Source organism: Diplotaxodon limnothrissa, linkage group LG15, assembly GCF_057381915.1.
Source record: "Diplotaxodon limnothrissa isolate DT_005_m linkage group LG15, D_limnothrissa_male_GT1.1, whole genome shotgun sequence".
In the NCBI taxonomy this organism is placed as follows: Eukaryota; Metazoa; Chordata; class Actinopteri; order Cichliformes; family Cichlidae; genus Diplotaxodon; species Diplotaxodon limnothrissa.
In genome coordinates this window covers 17,815,713-17,836,014 of record NC_140610.1, presented here as the reverse complement: position 1 = coordinate 17,836,014, position 20,302 = coordinate 17,815,713, and the positions used below count along the sequence as shown (strand labels likewise).

The 20,302-nt window shown below is 40.0% G+C and overlaps 1 protein-coding gene across 1 annotated transcript; it reads right to left on the bottom strand.

Annotated features, from left to right (window-relative positions):
• Positions 1-18,356: 18,356 nt before the first annotated feature.
• On the bottom strand, positions 18,357-19,569 carry LOC146617355 (uncharacterized). The gene is made up of 5 exons (XM_085373000.1): positions 19,437-19,569; positions 19,010-19,292; positions 18,700-18,882; positions 18,500-18,612; positions 18,357-18,378 (listed from the first exon to the last, which is right to left on the bottom strand). The coding sequence occupies exons 1-5, from the start codon at positions 19,526-19,528 to the stop codon at positions 18,357-18,359; spliced, it is 693 nt and encodes a 230-aa protein (XP_085229126.1). The 5' UTR covers positions 19,529-19,569.
• Between the last annotated feature and the right edge of the window lie 733 nt (positions 19,570-20,302).

The window sequence follows — 20,302 nt, the reverse complement described above, 5'->3', positions numbered from 1 at the left end:
ATGCCCTGACGGGAGCACAGTGGTTCTCTACATTGGACCTTGCAAGTGGGTATAATCAAGTACCAGTGGCCGAGAAGGACAAAGCCAAGACTGCTTTCTGTACCCCTTTTGGTCTGTTCGAATTCAATCGAATGCCATTTGGGCTTTGTAATGCCCCTAGCACCTTTCAGAGGCTAATGGAGCGGATTTTTGGGGATCAAAGTTTCCAGTCCCTTTTATTGTACCTGGATGATATTGTTGTGTTTTCATCCTCCTTTGAGCAGCATCTGGAGCGTCTTGACTTGGTCTTAACGCGGCTCAAAGAACACAATCTAAAGTTGAAGCTGGAGAAGTGTCACTTTTTCCAGCCAGAGGTTCAATACCTCGGGCATGTGATATCGGCTTCTGGGGTGGCGACCGACCCTTCTAAGATTAGTGCAGTGGCTGAGTGGGCACGACCGACTACTTGTACAGAGCTACAGTCATTTTTGGGATTTGCCTCATATTATCGGCGTTTTGTTGAAGGTTTTGCCAAGTATGCTGCCCCGCTCCACCGGCTGGTGGGCGAGCTGGGAGGTACCAAGAAGAAACGTAGAAGTGGTGCCAGTGGGGCAATGTGTCACCTTTGGAGTGAGGAATGTGAGAATGCATTCCAAACACTAAAAAGGCTGCTGGTTAGTGCCCCAGTATTGGCATATGCAGATTTTGCTAAACCTTTTGTCCTTGAGATAGATGCTAGTCAGGCAGGGTTAGGGGCAGTTTTATCTCAGGAGCAAGAAGGAAAGAGGCGGCCAGTTGCTTTTGCTAGCCGGGGCCTGCGACCTAGTGAAAGGAATATGTCCAATTATAGCTCTAGAAAGTTGGAATTCTTGGCACTAAAATGGGCTGTCACTCAAAAATTCCGTGAATATTTGTTGGGAAATAAGTTTGTCGTGTTCACAGATAACAATCCCCTTAGCTATTTGCAAACTGCTAAATTGGGAGCCGTAGAGCAGCGATGGGCCTCAGAACTAGCTGTGTTCAACTTTGAGATTAAATATAGGCCAGGTCCCAGCAATCGCAACGCTGATGCATTGTCACGGCAACTGCATCCACAGAGTCCATCTGGCCTGCTTCCAGGGTTGAAGGTTCCACAGGAAGTGCAAGATCAGACAGATGTAGGTCAACTGGGAAATGCTGTTGCCGCTACGTGTAGAGCCATAGGTGCATTTCCATCCCGACCTAAAGCTGATCTAATATCCCTTCAAGCTGCTGACCCGGTAATTGGCCCTTTTTCACAGTATTGGGAAAGAGGGAGGCTGCCTACCAAGCAGGAAATGGGTAATGTAAGTAAGGGAGTGAAAAAGTTGGTGCAACAGTGGCCCAGAATCAAGTTGAAGGAAGGTGTCTTGTATCGTCAAGTTCAGACACCTGGTAATGGCCAAGTTTTGTTTCAACTGTTGCTACCCCAGTGCTTGCAAACAGAGGTCCTGAGAAGTTTACATGATGATCATGGGCATCAAGGCATTGGACGCACTACCAGCCTGGTGAGAGAAAGGTGTTTTTGGCCCTTTATGGCACGTGACATTGAGAAATATTGTCAGGAGTGCGATCGTTGTGTCTTGGCAAAGGCTGTAAAACCAAAAGTTCGCACATTCAGGGGGGGTTTGGTGGCTTCTAAACCCCTGGAAGTCATTGCCATTGATTTCAGTGTTTTGGACAAGTCTAGTGATGGGCGTGAGAATGTACTTGTGGTCACTGACGTGTTTTCAAAGTTCTCTCAAGCATACCCTACAGTAGATCAACGGGCAAGTACAGTGGCACGGGTATTAACTGAAAAATGGTTTTATATCTATGGGGTCCCTAAGCGTATCCATAGTGATCAGGGAAAGAGCTTTGAGGGAGACTTGCTGAAACGTCTGTGTCACCTGTACGGCATAGACAAAAGCAGGACCACACCATATCATCCTGAGGGCAATGGACAATGCGAGAGATTTAACAGAACACTCCATGATCTGTTGCGTACGCTCCCTCCTGATAAGAAAAGAAAGTGGCCGCAATACTTGCCACAGGTATTGTATGCTTACAATACCACAGAACATCAGTCCACCGGTTTTTCACCTTATGAGCTTATGTTTGGTCAGAAGCCCCAGTTGCCCGTTGACTTCTTACTGGGGGCTTCCCAGTCGGAACCAATGTCTAGATCTGCGCAGGAGTGGGTAGAGGAGCATAAACAACGTCTAAGTTCAGTTTATGTGCATGCGAAAGAACAACTCCAACAAGCTGCAGAGAGGAGAAATAAACATTTTCAGCCCACAGTTACTTCCCTTCTCTCCCCAGGTACTCTGGTTTATCGGAAAAGTCATCCTTTAGGCCGCCATAAGATCCACGATGCCTGGGATCCTATGGTGTATGTTGTTGTGCAGAGTATGGACAAAGAAGGCAGGGTTTACAAAATACGCCCTAGAGATCGTTCAGGTCCAGACAAGAACTTAAATCGGGCCGAGTTGAGAGTAATACCCTCAGGTATTGTAGCACCTGCTCCAGACGAATATCCTCTCTCTGACCCAGGGCTGGTAGTTGAGTCACCCCGGCAGTCAACATCAGATACACCAGATGATGACAGTGAGGCTGGTGGAGTTGTACTCGCCCTTGTTCCAAACCCACCCAAAGATCAGCCACCCTCGGTATGTGTTCCCGAGCTTGTTAGTGAAACTAGTAGCATAGGCTCGAGCAACTTGAACCCTGTATCCATAGTTCCAGAACAGCCAGAGGAAAGTGGGATTGATAATAGGGAGAATGTTTTAGAGCAGGACTCGGGAAGAGTTCAGGGGCGGCCTAAAAGAAGTACAGCAGGAAAGCATTCTAACCCCTTTAATCTCCCACGGTCAGTAAATCAGACTACTGCTGTTCTCACTAGCGATTCACAGAGCTCTCTTGTCCATAATGATTTGCCCCAAAATTTATTTAGGCCCTGGCAGTAAGTGGTCACCGGGACGGTGACCTTTTAAAACGGGGGCAATTGTAATGGGGAAGTCTTTAGGACCCAGGGGACCCAATGGAGGGTATAAAAGAGGAAGTAGCAGCAGGTGCTCTTCATTTCCACTGACGAGCGGCTGTGAACAATGGTTGTGTGAGTAGGTGAAGAGCCTGAGAAGTTTTAATTGTCTGCTACACAAACAGTTGTTGTAAACCTCTACAGCAGAGGTTCGAGGTACAGGCTGTTTTTCTTTTAGTGTTTTTTTTTTTTTTTAAATTTGTTGAAATGTATTTGATGTTTATTGTATTTTATGTTTTAGTAGTGATTTTCACAAGATAAGCCAAGATAAGCCAGGTGTGCAGCAAACACAGTTGTCTGCTGGAGGTATGTTAACTTAATATATTTGACATTAAAAAAAGTATATTGATGCACTATAATCTAATTTATATTGTATTGCCTCCTGCAGGGCAGGCTGCACATGTGAATTTGTCGCTGTTTTTTTTTTTCCCTCCTTCTCCTTGTTGTTGTGTTTTTGGTTTTGGTAGGGTCACCTTTTAAAACTGTTTTTTTTATGCCGGGTTTGTTTTTATTTCTACTGGGCTGGTGCAATATTAGTCGGGCAATGTGCAATCCCTGAGTGGGACTCTTACCTTAGGGGAATTAGGATCTTTAGAGGTGCTCTGTGTGGATTTGCAGTGAATAAGTTTTTATTAAGAGTGATTTTTAGTGCCACCGATTATTGCCTGAACTAGCACTTAGTGCATGCGATAAGTGTTCTGTTGGGCTCGTATTTATTTGGGGTGGATTTGTTTCTTTTAAAGCAACAAGCATCTGGGACCGCCAAGGGAGAGCAAGCCCTCAGGTGATAGTTGCATTGCTGGCAGGTTGCACCAATAACACTATCTTGTGGTCGTTAGTGACCTTTTTACCATTTTGATGTTTTAGGCCTTTTGCAAACCCTTTGTGTTCTTTTAAAATAATAAATTTTAACATATCTGACTGATATTGACCCTCTTGTCCTGTTTATTCTGGGCTCGTTCCTGTGAGAGCTTTGGGCCTGAAAGTTTGCACAAGTAGTATAGAGGCCCTTAGCGGTTACTCGGTGGCTTTCGCTCGCTACATGAAGATGGCATTATTACATGAGTACAATGTCATCTCAGAGGCATGCTTATATCAGTATAATGTGACATGTGCAACATACAGCAAGTCTGAGTCACAGCCAAAGAGACATACTCATTTGACATCAAAAATCTGCAACAGCATCATCAAAGTCATGCTGTGTATCACTGCTGTCACGTCACCATTTTATTTCCAAGTTATAAACGGACTGCAGAATGTGCTACAGTAGAGCTCCGTTAGAAAACACCGTTAAAGGGTTTACTGCTACTAAAAATCAATATGGAACCCATGTAGAGTCCTAGTTCCTGGAGTTTACCTGTCTTAGTCAGGCCTCCGGATAGCCAGAGATGAGGCTAGTGATACACCTAGAAGGCTATAGATATACTTGGCTTTTATGCTTTTTTTTATGCTTTCGGTCCACTACGGAGTGAGCAGATTGGTTGCCTTGATAACTGGTGATTCAAATCCCTACTTGATCCTTAACACAGAACATTGTAATTTGTTTCTGCTGCTTGTATAATCTCTGGCCTGGCTGAGCTCATTTTGGACCATAGCCTGGTACATCCTCCAATGTATTTTTCAGAGTCACTGACTTTTTGCAGTTAGCAGGCAGGCAAGAGATCAGTCACTGTTATGGTGTACTAGGAAGCATACTTTCTCTTTCTCTATGTGAAGCCATCCACATTTTCATATTAGATGATGAACAATGGTCTCTGGTCAGGTAAAATATCAGACTGTCAGTCTCTCTGCTTCACTTTACGAGACAGTAACCATCTCCAATTTTAAGATTACACTGGATCAGGTGACCTCACATGATGGGCAATGGGCTTCTCTACTTTACTCCCCTCTTTTTTTCACTGTCTGTCCATTTACATGTTACTGTTGCATGCCATTAACCTCCGCTTTTCTATTTCTCACAGTCTGTGCTTTGTCCTCTCTCACCCTGTACTTTGCTGCAGGTATTTCTGGCTCCAGATCTGCATGCTTCTTATTTGTGGTTACTGGTGTCACACACTTTCTGAGTGTTTCTTGTTATATATATGTTATATTCTTGTTGTTTCTCTTTGTTCATGTTTTCTCTCTGTATTTAACAGGCCCTCTCTGACCCAGGTTCTGCCACAGGCTTCTTCCTGTTAAAAGGGAGATTTTTTTTCTCCCCACTGTTGCCAAGTGTTTGCTCATAAGGGATGTTTTTATCATCGTGTTCAAAACATTATAAAATACTTTCAGGAGACTAATTCTTGTAAACTGGCATGATGTAAATGATACTAAAGTAATGTAGGCTGTGTTGCAGGTGTACTATAGGTACGTTATACTGAAAAAACATTTGTTATAGAGTTTATGAACATTTCTGTAAAAGTAAATGAAATATTAAAAATAGAGAAGAAACCATGGCATTGGCTTTTTAAAAATGTGTTCTAGTTGGTGAATCTGAAGTTTGTCCTGAGTGTTTTATTAATGGATTTTTTTAGATTTGATGTGACAGTGAATAATGAATTCCTCTTCCCAGAAATGTATTACCACAGCTACTATTCCAGGAAAGCAGTGACTTCATTTGCATTTAGTTTTGATCTCTGTCCAGCCACCTGAATATTACAAGAAAAATTATTTAAGCATCTGTGTTTGAAAATATGGCTTTTGTAGATTTATTTTGGATTTGCATCTCTTCCATGAGGCATGTAGGCAGACAGATTTTGATACAATCATTAGCATGAATCGTTCAGTTTACAGACTTCCAAAGGCAAACGATTAATCAGTGTTACATCAGAAAAAAAGAGACTTCCAGACGTTCATAAGTGTAATAATTTCCTAAAACTTCAGCTGTTTACATGTCTGAGGTAGCATTGTTTGACTGCTGTCTCAGAGAGAAAACACTGCTCATGCCAAATATGAATGTTGCATGCCAGTGTGAGAAATTGTCAATCGACTATGAAAATCAGGAATGTGAACCCCTGCTGGTGTAGAAACTGTGACGTGGTCACTGAACGCTGCGTGGGGTTTGCCTGTGATCACAGGTTTTGTTAAACTTTATCTTGTTGCCTTTACTGTTAACAGAAACCCAGTGACCTGAAATCTTGCTGCCGAACAAGCACTTACACATTTTATGGTTTCCAAAGAGGAAACCTGTCTTTGAGTAATGAGAGTAAAAGGACCAGGCTGCTTCATCTTGATGCCTTAGTATAACATTGACATTCACTCTGTGTTTCAAGCTCAAACTGTAAATAAATGTGGTTTTGTGTCACACTAAATTATTACCCTGTTTCTCATTAATGAACTGAGTCACTGCGTGGAGGAGCAGAAGTTAAACTGTAAACTTGAAAATGGGGGTAAAGGATCTACTGACGAGAAAACTAGATGCAATCGAAGAGGACAGCTTTCATTCATCATATTAAAGAAATGAAATATGTTCCTGGCATTGAAAGTTTTTAATAATAAAATGTGTATGGTTAAAGTTACATTTTGTTTAAAGTAAAGATAGGTAAATTGATTTATGAGAAGGATTTATTTAGACAACACCATGATATGGCCTTCAGCAAGCACAATAAACAGGCGTAAGACTCCCTTCAACCATTTGTACATTGTTAAATCATTGTCAAAATTAGAAATGTCCTGTCTCAGACTGATGCTGAAAAGCTAGTTCATGCATTTATTACTTCTGGGCTCAGCTGGTATAATTTATTATAATCACATCTCTCTAAAAACTAACTCAAAAGTCTTCAATTGATCCAGAAAGCTGCAGCGTACGAGTAATGACAGATACCAGATTTCTCCTATATTAGCTTCTCTTCATTGGCACCCTGTTAAATCCAGAAATGCAAATATAAAATGTTGAATAATCAGGGCACATCATATCTAAGACATAGTTTACCAGTAGAGTTCTTCAGCCTTAGACTTCAGGCTTAAATTAGGTTCATATTCAATTTAATTCATTTTTATTTGCATAACACATCAAGGCACTTTATATTCTAAGGTAAAGACCCTACAACATTAGTAAGAAAATCCCTAAGAGCAAGCACAGAAGGAAGTGACAGTAGGAAGGAAAAAGTCCCTTTTAACAGGAAGAAACCTCTAAGAGAACAAGGCTCAGGGAGGGAAAGACATCTGATGTGACAGGTTGGGTGAGGGGAGGGAGAAAGGATAAAAATATGGTGTTAGAGAGAACAAGAGATTAATAATAACTAATGATCAAATTCTGAGTTTATGGGTGTGTGTGTTTGTACTATATAGTGAGTTAAAAAGTGCCAATGAATGGATGAATGTGACTTAGGACAGAGTGCTTTGAGCGGTCAGTGAGTTGCCATCATATTCAAGTAATATTCAGTCATCATATTAATAAAGGAGCAATATGAAGTCAACAGAGACTGCCAGATTGGTGGAGCAAATAAAAAAAACTTTAATCTGGCCCTGCACTGTGTGCAATCATTGTCTAAACCAGGCGTTGGCAACCTTTAAAAATAATGGGAGAAGAAGAGTAAAACACATGAATGACAAGGCGATGTAAATGGGAAAGGATAAATGAATACATATTCTATGTATTAATAGGGTTACTGTTTACTTTAATTCTAACCCATGGCTCGCACAGGTTAGAAAACACTCCAAACCTCTAGAGTACAGAGAAACAAACTAACCAAACCAGGGCATCCTCAGGAACAGGAAAGGAGAGTAGACAACAAACTAATGAAATCTGATGTAGAACACACAGTGTAAATACACACACCAGAGAGCTGGATAATAAGGTAAACACAATCAAAACAATAGTAAGAAAAGGGAAGAAATGAAGGAAATAAAAACACAGTCTCGTCTCCTTCTTTCTTTCTTTGAAGACATTAGCTTTTCTTCCATGCCCGCCAGACACATTGTGCCACATTAACGCCATTTAATATTTCCTCCACAGAGAATTAATTGATTACAATATGAATTACATAATTTAGAAGTGGAATTACTTGATTGATTTACAATTTATAAAATTAAGAATCAGACAGACTGAGTAACACAAAACATGTTTGCTAATTTTAATTTTCATGGCGATTCTTCAAACGCCAACAAAACTACAGTGAAGCAAAAGGTTTCCCGAACTCTTTGTATATACAGTAATCAGCACGGTTTAATTTATTTTGTGGTTAAATACTTATGTGTTATTTCTGGTTGGTAATCAGCTTTGGGAATTACTGGGAAAGCAATCGCAGATGAGATTATTGTTTTCAAGCTACACATTTTCACATATTCAGTTTTTGGGAGGGGAAGATACGGAATAAAGCTGATGAGGGGACACTTGGGAGATGAGAGTTTGGAGTTTGGACCTTGTGGTCACATTTTCCTACCTAAACCCTAAACTGTATTATACCTGTACAACAACCTTGTGAACAAAAACATACAGCACAGTCGTCCTCCTTTTTGTAAAGAAAAGGAAAAAAGAAAAGGAAAAAAGAGGTTGGCCTTTTCTGTGTAAATCCGGTCGTTAAGTGATGACGTGACGAATCCTACTTCCGGGCCTAAAGTAGTCTGCGTTAATTATATGGCTTTTGAGTCGTTAACATGTTTAATGTTTTGTATTTTCTTCTATTTAATCTCAAAAAGCTCCTAAAACAGTCAGTGATCACTGTTGACCTCCCTCGGCTTTTATTACCGCTAATCATTTATTTAAGCTCAGTTTTTAAAACCTTAGGATGTAACTACAGCCCAGCCCATGCAGCAGTATATGAATGACTAACCTCGTATTGTGGATGGATTATCTCAGTTGTTCTCCTGGCTGAAGTTTGGTCCTTTTACAGCATCCTTCCATGCGATTACATTTATTCCTGACCACCGAGAACACTCACGTTAACTTTTATCGAGTGAAAAAAAAGTTAGCTTGTTTATATTATGCTAATAATATAAACAAGCGTGATCGCTAGCTGTGTCGCTAGGTCACGTAGCACATCATTATATACCAGCTATCCAAACTTCAGTAACCCTACAAACGTCACTACTGTTTAGTTTTCTGTCTTCATTTATGTTGGAAGTGATAACAGAGCTGTACGTTTTAATTTGTTTCCAAAACCCCGCAGTCAGGACATGCTATATTGTATTTAGATAGAAGCTTGCGAGCTAACTTCCTGCTAACTTCTAACTCCGTTAAATGTCATAAATTCCGTTTTCATGGATGCCTGGATGTTAAACTCAATTGTTACACCTGGTAGAGCAGAACGCTGATCATTTTATTAAAGATGAAAGACTTTAGACAGTTTTTCAACTCTCAGTAATGCCATAGTGATCGTTTGATATATGGACCTGCAGCGGAGTTTAGGCCCAGACACGGCCCAGACAGTGTTGCCAACTCCTCAGTAAGGAAAATCGCTATTGGTTGTCCTAAAAGTCGCTAGAAGTCGCTAAATGACGTCCTCGCCTAATTTGCATAATTGGTCATGCTAATCTAATTGTAACCTATATTGTTGGAGAGAGAAATAACATCGTGGAAGAGACATAAAGTGAGTAAAAAACATCCTAAATGCATTTAAAGTTTATTTAGAACTACAAATTAAATTTCTTTTAGCAATTATTGTTTTTTTTAATGTCACAATTCCAACCCTGCTCCTTTACCGGACTTGGACCAGCAAAAGTGACCCGAAATAGGCACTCTGGTGGAGTTACTTTGTGTGTGTGTTTATAAGTAGTTTTAAACCTTGTGATCCACAAAACAGCATAAGAGTAAAAGAAGAACTGACTGCGTTACAGCACCCGCTGCTTGTTGAGAGTAAAAGCGATACGTGCTTTCACGTCTTTTTTTCGCGACTTTTTTTTAGAAAAAAAGTTGCTAAGGGGTCTGAAAACTCGCTAAATATAGCGACAAAGTCGCTAAGTTGGCAACACTGCGACCGGTTACATCTCAGCAGAGCAACCTCTGTGGGAAAATGGACAGCTCCTGTTTAGCCCCTGTCACTGACCTTATATGGACAAGACATTTTATAAAACATTTGTTCGGCTGCACCGAGGAATGAGAGAGTGTCAGTGTCATCAAATACAGAAGCTGAGCCGAGCTGACAGGAAGACATTAGTTATGTCACAGCTGGGTGAGAGACATACAGCAGTGTGTGCGCGATCTGCTGTCAGACAGATATGCGGTATCATGCTGACATTATCCTTGTAATTACATATTTCATATCTGTCTTCTCGTGTTGTCTGCTTCAGATATGACAAGATTCCTTCCTGACCACAGCATCATAGAGGCAGTTTTTATGTGGATGTAAAGCTGTCAAAACCATTAAAGCATGGTTGTTCTCATAAAAGTAGCATTTCTTTCTTTGTTTGTTTGAGACATGAGACATGGTGCTTACGTAGATTTAGCCGGATCCAGAAATCATTTGGTAACCATTTTTAAGTAAAATTGTACCTGTTCTAACTGCTACGTAGACAAGTTTTTATCACACGCTGTCATCTAAAACAAATAAGGAAGCATAAGTTAAAGTCACCACAAAAACAGAATGCCCACTTTCACTTCGAAGTTGAATTAGTGTGTCTTCATTGTAAATAAATGAGACATCCATCCAGTAATTAATCCAATACTTTTATCAAACTAAATACTGTGTCTATAAATCATTTCTTACCAGTGTTTTCTTAATGTGAACTATGTGTGATTATACTATTGTTTACAAAGCAGCAACTTACACACTTTCACATGCACAGAATCATCCCTTTGTAGTCATTTTCTTTGTTTCTTTGTGTGCTGGATGCCCGAGTCCCTTCATTAGCCAACAAGCTGCAATACAAAAGTCCTGCTTTGCACTGCAGTATTGCTAGGCCTTTTTGCACTTTTAGCTGTTAAATGAAGCTTATGCTTAAGTTAGGTTTAGAAGATCTAGATTTTACATCTACTTCCTACCACTGTTGGACACTGTTATGCTATTTAGCATCATTAGAGTCTAATGACCAAAGAGTTTATGACTAACACAAACTCGGTATTTCAATAAATCATGCTCAGATCCTTCAAATGATCCCTCCTTATTGAAATGAAACTCATAGCATTATTTATTTTAGGTGCATAGATGGTTATATAACATGTGTAATTCAAAATTTGTGACCACCTACTGGTGGTGGTCAGAGTGGCGCCAGTGTCCAGCAGCCTCGCCTCTGTCAGTGCGCCCCAGGGCAGCTGTGGCTACAACATAGCTTGCCATTGCCAGTGTGTGAATGTGTGTGAGAATGGGTGAATGACTGAATGTAGTGTAAAGCGCTTTGGGGTCCTTAGGGACTGAGTAAAGCGCTATACAAATGCAGGCCATTTACCAATGTTAATGAGACGCTATTGTGGAGAATTGAAAACAACACAAGACTTTCATAAGGTGTTATAGCTGCATAAAGGCTAAAAACAGGTCATTTTACCCCATTGCTACATGGTTGTTGGGCAACATCATAACATCTCTTATAGATAAGAAACTTCAGAGGTCTAAGATGTAGCGTGGCTGGTTGCTCAAGTTTTGATTTGATAGGAGTTGAAAAGTAAACATCTTAAACTTTCAGTCCAGAAACCTGGAAATGTTGAGTAAAACAAACATGCTTGTGATCTCTTCCTGTGGTGATCCTGCACATAAAAGTTGGATCCATTTAAAACAGATTTGATGTTTACTCTTCAGACAAGGTTGTTATTTGCTTTTTACAGGCACAGCTTGTATTGTGGATATCTACTTTCTGATTTTCTTCACATGAGGATTTGATTCAGGACATAATCAAATAAAAAAACAAAAGTTTCAAAAGCTAAGAACTATCTCATCTGTTGAATGACCTTTCATACGCTGAGGATCGAAATGATTTAAATAAATATGTATTGATCAGAATTTTGCAGGACTTTTTTTTAACAAGCATTGTTGACATTAAAAAAAAAATCAGACTTTTGTATAATTCTAATTTTCTAGCATATCAGCTGCAGATTTACAGTATGTCAGCAATGCCCACAGGCAGGAGCTGCAGGAGGTGACCAGAGGAACACAGTGAGGCCAGCCAGGCTTAACCAGAAACACAAAGTGACTATTGTTCCTGCTGGCAGTGATCCTAGCTGCTGTCTTCCACACTCCCCATGTTGTTTTGGAACAGTCTGTTCTTTTTTTAACTGTTGTTGAAATGACAGCACCACCAGTGATGATCCCAATAAATATTAAATGCATACAAAATTACTGTAGAACATTTGCATACGTGCTTGGCTTGCATTTGTTGCTGAGTCACAACATACAAATAATTTGTCCTAGCCTCTTACCACACTTCTTTCCTCTGTAATCTACCACGGCTATTATTTGACTGACTTTATTAAAAATGCTTTAGGCATGCAAGTTGTACTTTCTCAAGACTGAGTGCTGAACAACAACTCAAATCTCATTTAAGACATGACAAGACATTATTTGTGGAGTAAATAAATTCATCCTTTTATCAAGTCCTGACAGTCCACAGATTCAACCCCAGACAATAGCTTTATTTCACAAGGGGTCAACAGAAAACCTCAAACTTAGAGTGGGTCGGAAATTGCCCCTAAAAAGCCTGACAAAAATGACCGGAATTAAATTCTCAGTGTGATGTACTCAGGCAGATGGAAAGTGCTCTTGAGTGTAGTCTAGCTGGCTTTTCTTTGAGCTTCCCTACGTCAGAGATGTTCTCATATGAAAGCATTTAGACAGAACGTGGTTTAAACCTCGTTTCCCATTGCTGCTGTGCTGCTGGCACTGGTAGCTGTCGTGAGCTGATTTGGTTGAGTCTGATTAATGGCTGGCAGCAGGTATTCACAGGTCGGTGAACCTAGCATCTGACCTTACCCAATGCCAAAGTAAAATACGATGCAGCACTTTGTTTGCTACTAAATAGAATTACACTTCTTTTAGCTTGCTTTAGCTTCTGGTTTCTCCAGAGACAGTGATATATTGGCCTCTTAAAGGACCACACTCCTGGAAGTTATACAGAAAAAACTAAACTAAACAAAAGGATGTCATCACTGAAGTTGGTGATTAGTACTGATGTGGTCATGTGGAAAACGCAAAGATTGGGATGAGATAGACTTCCCCAGCCAAAAGTAATTCTGCAGAGGTTTAACATGAGTTACCCAATTAAGAAGCTGAGTTATGAAGTAGGCTTCAAATGGTGCCACGTGTAGGGAACAATGGTGAGCGCTGACTGTGGTCTTATTCCTTATTTTCATTTCCGTTACCAGGATGCTCCAAATACAATCATGCGGTTTCATAATAATTATTTTTTGGTTGATTTGTTTGTTAAACCACTTAACACTGATGTATGAATCAGTCAACTAGCATGACATACAACTTAGCAAAGAACCACATTTAAACTGTATCTTTAGGCACTTTTTACAGCAAATACAAAATAGGAAAAAGGCCAGCTAAGACCCGAGACAGGACCTAAGAGATACACCTGGACCTTCATTTGATCCATCTATTGTTTGCTGAAACCTTATTTAAAATGGCCTTAATGGAAGGGTGGCCATCAAGCAGAGATTTTTAAGGAAGTGAAAGAGAGAAAATACTGAGGTGTGACACATTACTAAAGAACTAAATCAGACTGAAAATCAGTGGCATTATATACAGAAGAGGTCAGGAGAAAGGTGGAGACTCTGTCATGGTTTAAAGCTGCATTCAACCAGAGATCTTGCAAAACCAATGCCTATAACTGTTGTGAGATTCTGATACACAATACAATACCTGCTAGAAACCATGTGATTGCCAATCACTTCATTTTTAAGATTGACAACACACACGTGATGAAAAGAAAAACACACAATAGAATACTTGATGATCATCTTGACAGGGAATGGAGGAAAAGGCAGCCAACATCCAGCTAAGAGCTTTGAATGTCATTCAAAAAGCCTGGAGAACTATTCCTGAAGACTGCTTAAAGAAATGACAAGAAAGATTGTTAAAAAGAGGCTGTGTTGAAGAACAAAGATAATCATACCAAATACTTACTTTCAAGCTTGATAACTTGCCTTACATATTGTATTTCCATGTATATTTGCACATATTTTAATAAATCACTGCAGCTATTTCCAGTTTTCCTAGTAAAGGAAGAAATGAGCGATGGGCCAAGACTTTTGCACAGTACTGTATTTAAAAACAAAATTAAATATTTGGAAAGGTGAAAGCCCTTTTACATTTTTTTCTGAGTCAAAGAATTGTTTTTCTGTTCTCTCTGCGTTGCGAGGTAGGCTCCATTAGGTTTTGGTAATAACATGTTGATTTGGGTATTATGTGACCCCCATAATCCATATGGTAGACCCACAATACACTTTGGGTAACAAAGGTGTGTGTTAGAGCACCCTGATGGGTTAGGCCTCGGTCACACAGGGTTAGAATAGGGAAAATGTGTATCTGGTGAGTGGTTGCTCTGAAATGTGTTGCTGGAACCAGTCACACAGGCCTAGAGACTGGTCAGTGGGGGTCACTGTCTGGTCTCTTCCCCAGTATGACATATATTTTTTTATGTTTTTTTTTTTTTAATGCTATTGTTCACGTGTTATTGTAAAGTGACCTTGAGGGTCTGAAAGGCACCTATAAATAAAATGTATTATTATTATTATTATTATTATTATTATTATTGTTGTTATTATTAAGCCCTTAAGAAGATAAAAACCTTAATGTAGACAGAAAAAAATATGGTATGCAATATTCAAGTTTTACACAATAGTTTTGTCTTTGTGTAACTAATGAAAGAGATTAAAAAAATACAGTGAACACCATTCACCTGAATAGCATTTATTATATATCTGGGAATCAATACCATCCCTAATTCAAAGGTGATCTCAATTTGCCCATTCACCTACAGCTATTATAAACAGTCAAGAAAAGTGAACATTTACTAATGACATTACCTGATATGTGAGTCAAACCACTTTTAATTTAATATGAAGGAAACATATCAGTGTGCAGTTTTATTTAGTGTAACAGAGTAGTAAAATTTGCTGATTCTGCAACTGAGAATTTAATAAAAAGGTAAGCTTAGAGTCTTTTCTAATGCATCCAACACAGTGGATAGATTTTACAGGCTGGTCCATAAAGTACTTGTTCAGTCCCTGCGGTTCCTGTGGCTTTATAGTCTCATGATCCTTGACAATATGCCCTTTAATGTCTTTTTCAAATGCTTAAAGGTCTCTTTGTGCTGAGTTTTTGTCCCTGTACTTGATAATGGCCACTACCTTAACATCTATGTTTCTTTAACATACCACTGACAGACATTTACGATGGTCTTTTATACTGAAATTTTGATTTTCCTGTTAACAGAATGAAAAAAAACCATAATATTGAATTTAATATGCATGGATAGTAACAAAAAAGTAATGTATCAAGTAGAAATGTGAAATATTTGATATTTATCCCAGCTTCTGAAATATGAAAATGTACCACATTTGACATTTTGTTAGCTGAAAAAGGTAACTTCAAACCAATAATAAACCAGTGAACTGATCGCCAGAGCATTTGTTTCATGTCTTTAGCTTTCTGTCAAAGATACAGCTAAAGTAAATGGGTCTTGTGCTTTCTTTGTGAAATTAGGAATTCCATTTACAGAGGCTTGATTTATAGCTCAGCTCAGAGTGCAGAGAAAATCAGTCTCTCTGGCCGTGAAATTACCAAACAGCTACCATGCTAATTCATGTTAACCTTCTATGGCATGGCATTGCCCTCAGGCAACAAAAAACAAGAATGTCCCTTAAAATTTGCAATAATTAATTTTTTAATTTCATGCTATAAGATGTGTTCGGTAAAATGAAAATTAGTTTGACCTTTGACCTTTAGGGCAGACACTCATTCCTTCCTGTCTGGTTCTACCGGAGGTTTCTTCCTGTTGAAAAGGAGTTTTTCGTTCCCACTGTTGCCAGAGTGCTTGCTCATAGGGGGATCTGATGGTTGGGGTTTTATTTTTTTGTTTTCTCTCTATTATTGTAGGGTCTTTACCTTACCCAGTATAAAGCACCTTGAGATAAGTATTGCTGTGATTTGGTGTATATAAAGAAAATAGAAAACAACTGAATGATCAAACATACACAGATTTTTGGTGATTGGAATAAATACTGATATGAAATATTGGTGCTTGTTAAAATAAAAATTAAAGTTGTATATATGTTGGTAGCCTAATGAGACACCGTTGCCAAGAGGCAACAAACCAAACCAAACCCCTCACAATTTCTTGTGAGTGGTTTGAAAGGGGAACAACTTTGTCTATTGACAGATCAACATGTGCCGTCAAACCAAATTCTTTTTCCAATAAAATCTGAATTCATGCATTAGAGGGTAAACCAAAAAAGTCTGAGTAAAAGTACACTTACTTACATTTTTATTTTGATAAAGTAACTTGATATGCCTACCACCACACAGCTAAAATGACTTTCAACTCACACTATGTGCAAAAGTCTGATCAACATCTTAGCAATTAGTGAGTCCCATTCCTGGTAACCATCAGTGATTGAGCTCAATCTGCTCAGCCTGGCTCCTCCATAACCTGAGATATTTCCTCCAAATCCCAAATGTGTTAATAAGTTCTTTTTTTTTGCACTTAGATTCTCTGCTATGCCACAACATTATGAAATTACTTTTAATATTGTATTCATAATTTTAATTGCTTTTTAAGGAGAACTGACTACTCACAACTGTTGACTCTTCAAATACAAACTTTTGCAGTTGTTTGTTAGTTTATAAAATACTGCTGAAATGCTTAATTTATAATTTTGTGTTTTGGACTTTTGGTCTCACATCTAAAAATGTCATCTTTGACCTACATGAAATTTTAAAATATATCGATATATTTTATTGTAACCCTGTATGTCTTGGACCTTGGTGTGATATTTCATTTTGACATATGGAAGCAGATCAGTCAGAAAAGTTAATAATCTATTCATCCATTGTGGACACGCTCAATAGTTGGAATGAGAAACAACAGTAATTACAGAAAATCAAAAACACCAGTGAGTACAGCTTCTCTGGAGTCCAGGAAAACTTTTTTTTGATGAAAAACACAAATTTCTCTGCTGTGATATGAATGCCTTGGCCTTGAAAAACCTCACAGGAGGATCAAATGGTCTACACACTGATTAACAAACTAATCACTGATATCACTGTGTCTGGGGGATGTTGGGCTGTGCCAACAGTACATACCAGGAAATACTCAGGGGACCCCAGGAATAGGCACAACTTCTGTGTTTAGAGCTGCTGGTCTCTCTCTAACACACACACACACACACACACACACACACACACACACACACACACACACACACACACACACACATAAAAGAACAAAAAGGTCAACGGGGGGATGGAGATGACCAAAATTTGCACACATAGGTGAGTTTCATTGACCTTTTACCATCCCCATGGTCATCAGCTCATCTGATTGAACAAGCATCAGTCTTTTCTTATTCCATCTACAATATTGGGGGATTAACTTCAAAGTGATGATGCTTAAAGTTTCTATAAGGTTAAATAAAATGACATTTAGACGTAATGTGATTATTCTCAGCAAAAACATCCATCTCTCTTTGCAGTTGTTAAGCTTAAGAAACAAATGATTCCATGTGTATTTGGTATCACAGAGAAAATTAAAGGATTCCATGTTTTCTTCAGATTATATAAACACAGCTAACGAGACATTGCAACACATTTCTGAACAAAGCCTCCACATGTGGCTGCCTTCATGTGAAAATAATTCCGAGGTCATAATAAAAAGGAAAACCACAGACAAGCTTATGATGATAAAATGCAGACAGAGCTCGTTTTACGTTTGGCAGAGGTGTGAATGTTACAGTTTTTCTCGATTGCTAAAACACATTTCTTGAAACTACGCCTCATATCCTCACAACAGTAAACACAAATCCATAACCTCTCACTCAATTCCCCAAACATCCTATTTCCAGGTCAAAATGAAGCTCTACACCCAAAACTATTCACTCCTGCTGAAAAACCAAACTTTGCCCTCAGACATCAAACACAAGCCCTCAAAAACACACACACTACAACAGAGTTTTGCACACTGGTACTATTAATTCAAAACAATAGTTCCAAAACAATTAGGTTGCTTATGGTTCTCCCCTTCAAAACCCCTTGTCACATGATAAACACAAAAGACGCAACCAATGTATGTACAGTGGCACATTGTCATTCATGTACTATACAGTACAACACACACCAGAAACATTATCCCACCTCAGCATCTTGTCTTTGGTCTGGGTCAGGCCAGAGAATCTCATCCACATCACAGGCTATATTGGCCCCAGCCAGGCAGCAGGGGTAAAATCCTCTTGCATGCCTGATCCACCCCTGGCATGCATCTACTGATATGTCTAGGCAGGCCTCTTCCATGGCCTGAAGGAGGTGAACACGGACATAAGGTTCTCGGTCATACACTTTCCACCGCCATGCCGAAAATAACTCCTCTATCGGGTTTAGAAAGGGAGAGTATGCAGGCAGAAAGATATTAGAAAACCTTGGGTTATTGGTAAACCAGTCACGAACCAGAGCAGCGCGATGGAAGCTGACGTTATCCCACACAACAACGTAGTGAGGCTGCTCTGGCTGTGCTGGTTCCCTGTAGTCCAGCTGGAACATATGTTGTCTTAAACCATCAAGAAAAGCAAGGAGAAGCATAGTGTTATAGGGTCCTAGTACGGCATGGCGGTGGAGTACCCCTCGTTGGCTGATGGCTGCGCACATAGTGACATTCCCCCCACGCTGACCAGGGACATTTACAATAGCCCGATGGCCAATTATGTTCCTCCCCCTTTTCCTTCTTTTGGTCAGGTTAAAACCTGCCTCATCCACAAAGATTATTTCATGGGGAACAGGCCGTCCTTCAATCTCAAAGATTCTCTGCAAAACACATAACACAGTAGAGTCAATCGGTACCCTGAACCACAGTTCAAGAGTGCTGAAATGGCAGCATAAACTGCCATGCTGTGATGGTACACAATACTTTATACAGTATCAAAACTCATACCTGAACATATTCCACACGTTGGTTCTTCACTCTGTCAGAGTTTCGTTCGAAAGGGACTCGGTATGCCTGTTTCATCCGGAATTGATTCTTTCGGAGGATGCGGTCAATTGTGGAGAGGCTGATGGCATTTATGCCTCGAAAAAGATGATCATCCTCAATCACTCTCCTTTGAATCTCTCGCAGGCGGATTACATTATTTGCAATTACCATGTTTACAAGTTCCCTCTCTTGCTCCTCCGACAAAAGCCTTAACCTGCCTCCACCAGGTGGTCGTCTCTGTGTCCTACAAAAATAGAAGCACTCATTACTGTAACTGTCACACATTCATTTTACAGGAAAATAATGGAAACATACTGAAACTCAAGACACATAAGTTCAGTAACTTACAAGTTACTGTACAAAGCAGTCTTACTGCAAGTACACCTACCTGTTTTCCTCCCTGAAGGTTCTGATGATGGAGGCAACAGTGAAGCGACTCAAATTTGGTTGTACTCGTTGCCCAGCCTCCCTCATAGTCATCCCATGGACAAGGACATGGTCAACTAAAGTGGCTCGAATTTCATCCGAGACTGACTGTCTTCGTGCCCTTGCTCTTCCCCTTCCTTGTCGCCGTCGTTCTCCACCTCCACCTCCTTCACCACGTCCTCCTCCTCCTCCACCTCTCCCTCCTCCTCCACCACCTTCCTGTTGTCCTAGACCACCTCCTCCTCCTCTTCCACCACGTCCTCCTCTTTCACCATGTCCTCTTCCTCCACCACGTCCTCCTCCTTCACCACGTCCTCCTCTTTCACCATGTCCTCTTCCTCCACCACGTCCTCCTCCTTCACCACCTTCCTGTTGTCCTAGACCACCTCCTCCTCCTCTTCCACCACGTCCTCCTCTTTCACCATGTCCTCTTCCTCCACCATGTCCTCCTCCTTCACCACGTCCTCCTCTTTCACCATGTCCTCTTCCTCCACCACGTCCTCCTCCTTCACCACGTCCTCTTTCTCCACCACATCCTCTTCCTTTGCATCTCTTTGGATCCATTGTTTCAAACCTGAATGAGCTGACTTTGGCCCTTTTATCTATCCATCGCAGGTTCTGATTGGTGTGTGCTAAATTTTGACTCCTAGTGTTTCCACCTGGTTAATTGTGTGCTAATTGAGCTCAAGCTATGCTGACTTAAGTTAACATTATTGCATGCTAGTGCTTTCTAAATGACTACATGGTGTAAGCACTGTAAAATGTAGGGATTTGTGTGTAGAGTTTTGCAGTAACAGTTCACCAAATTTGAGTCATGTGTCAAAGCAG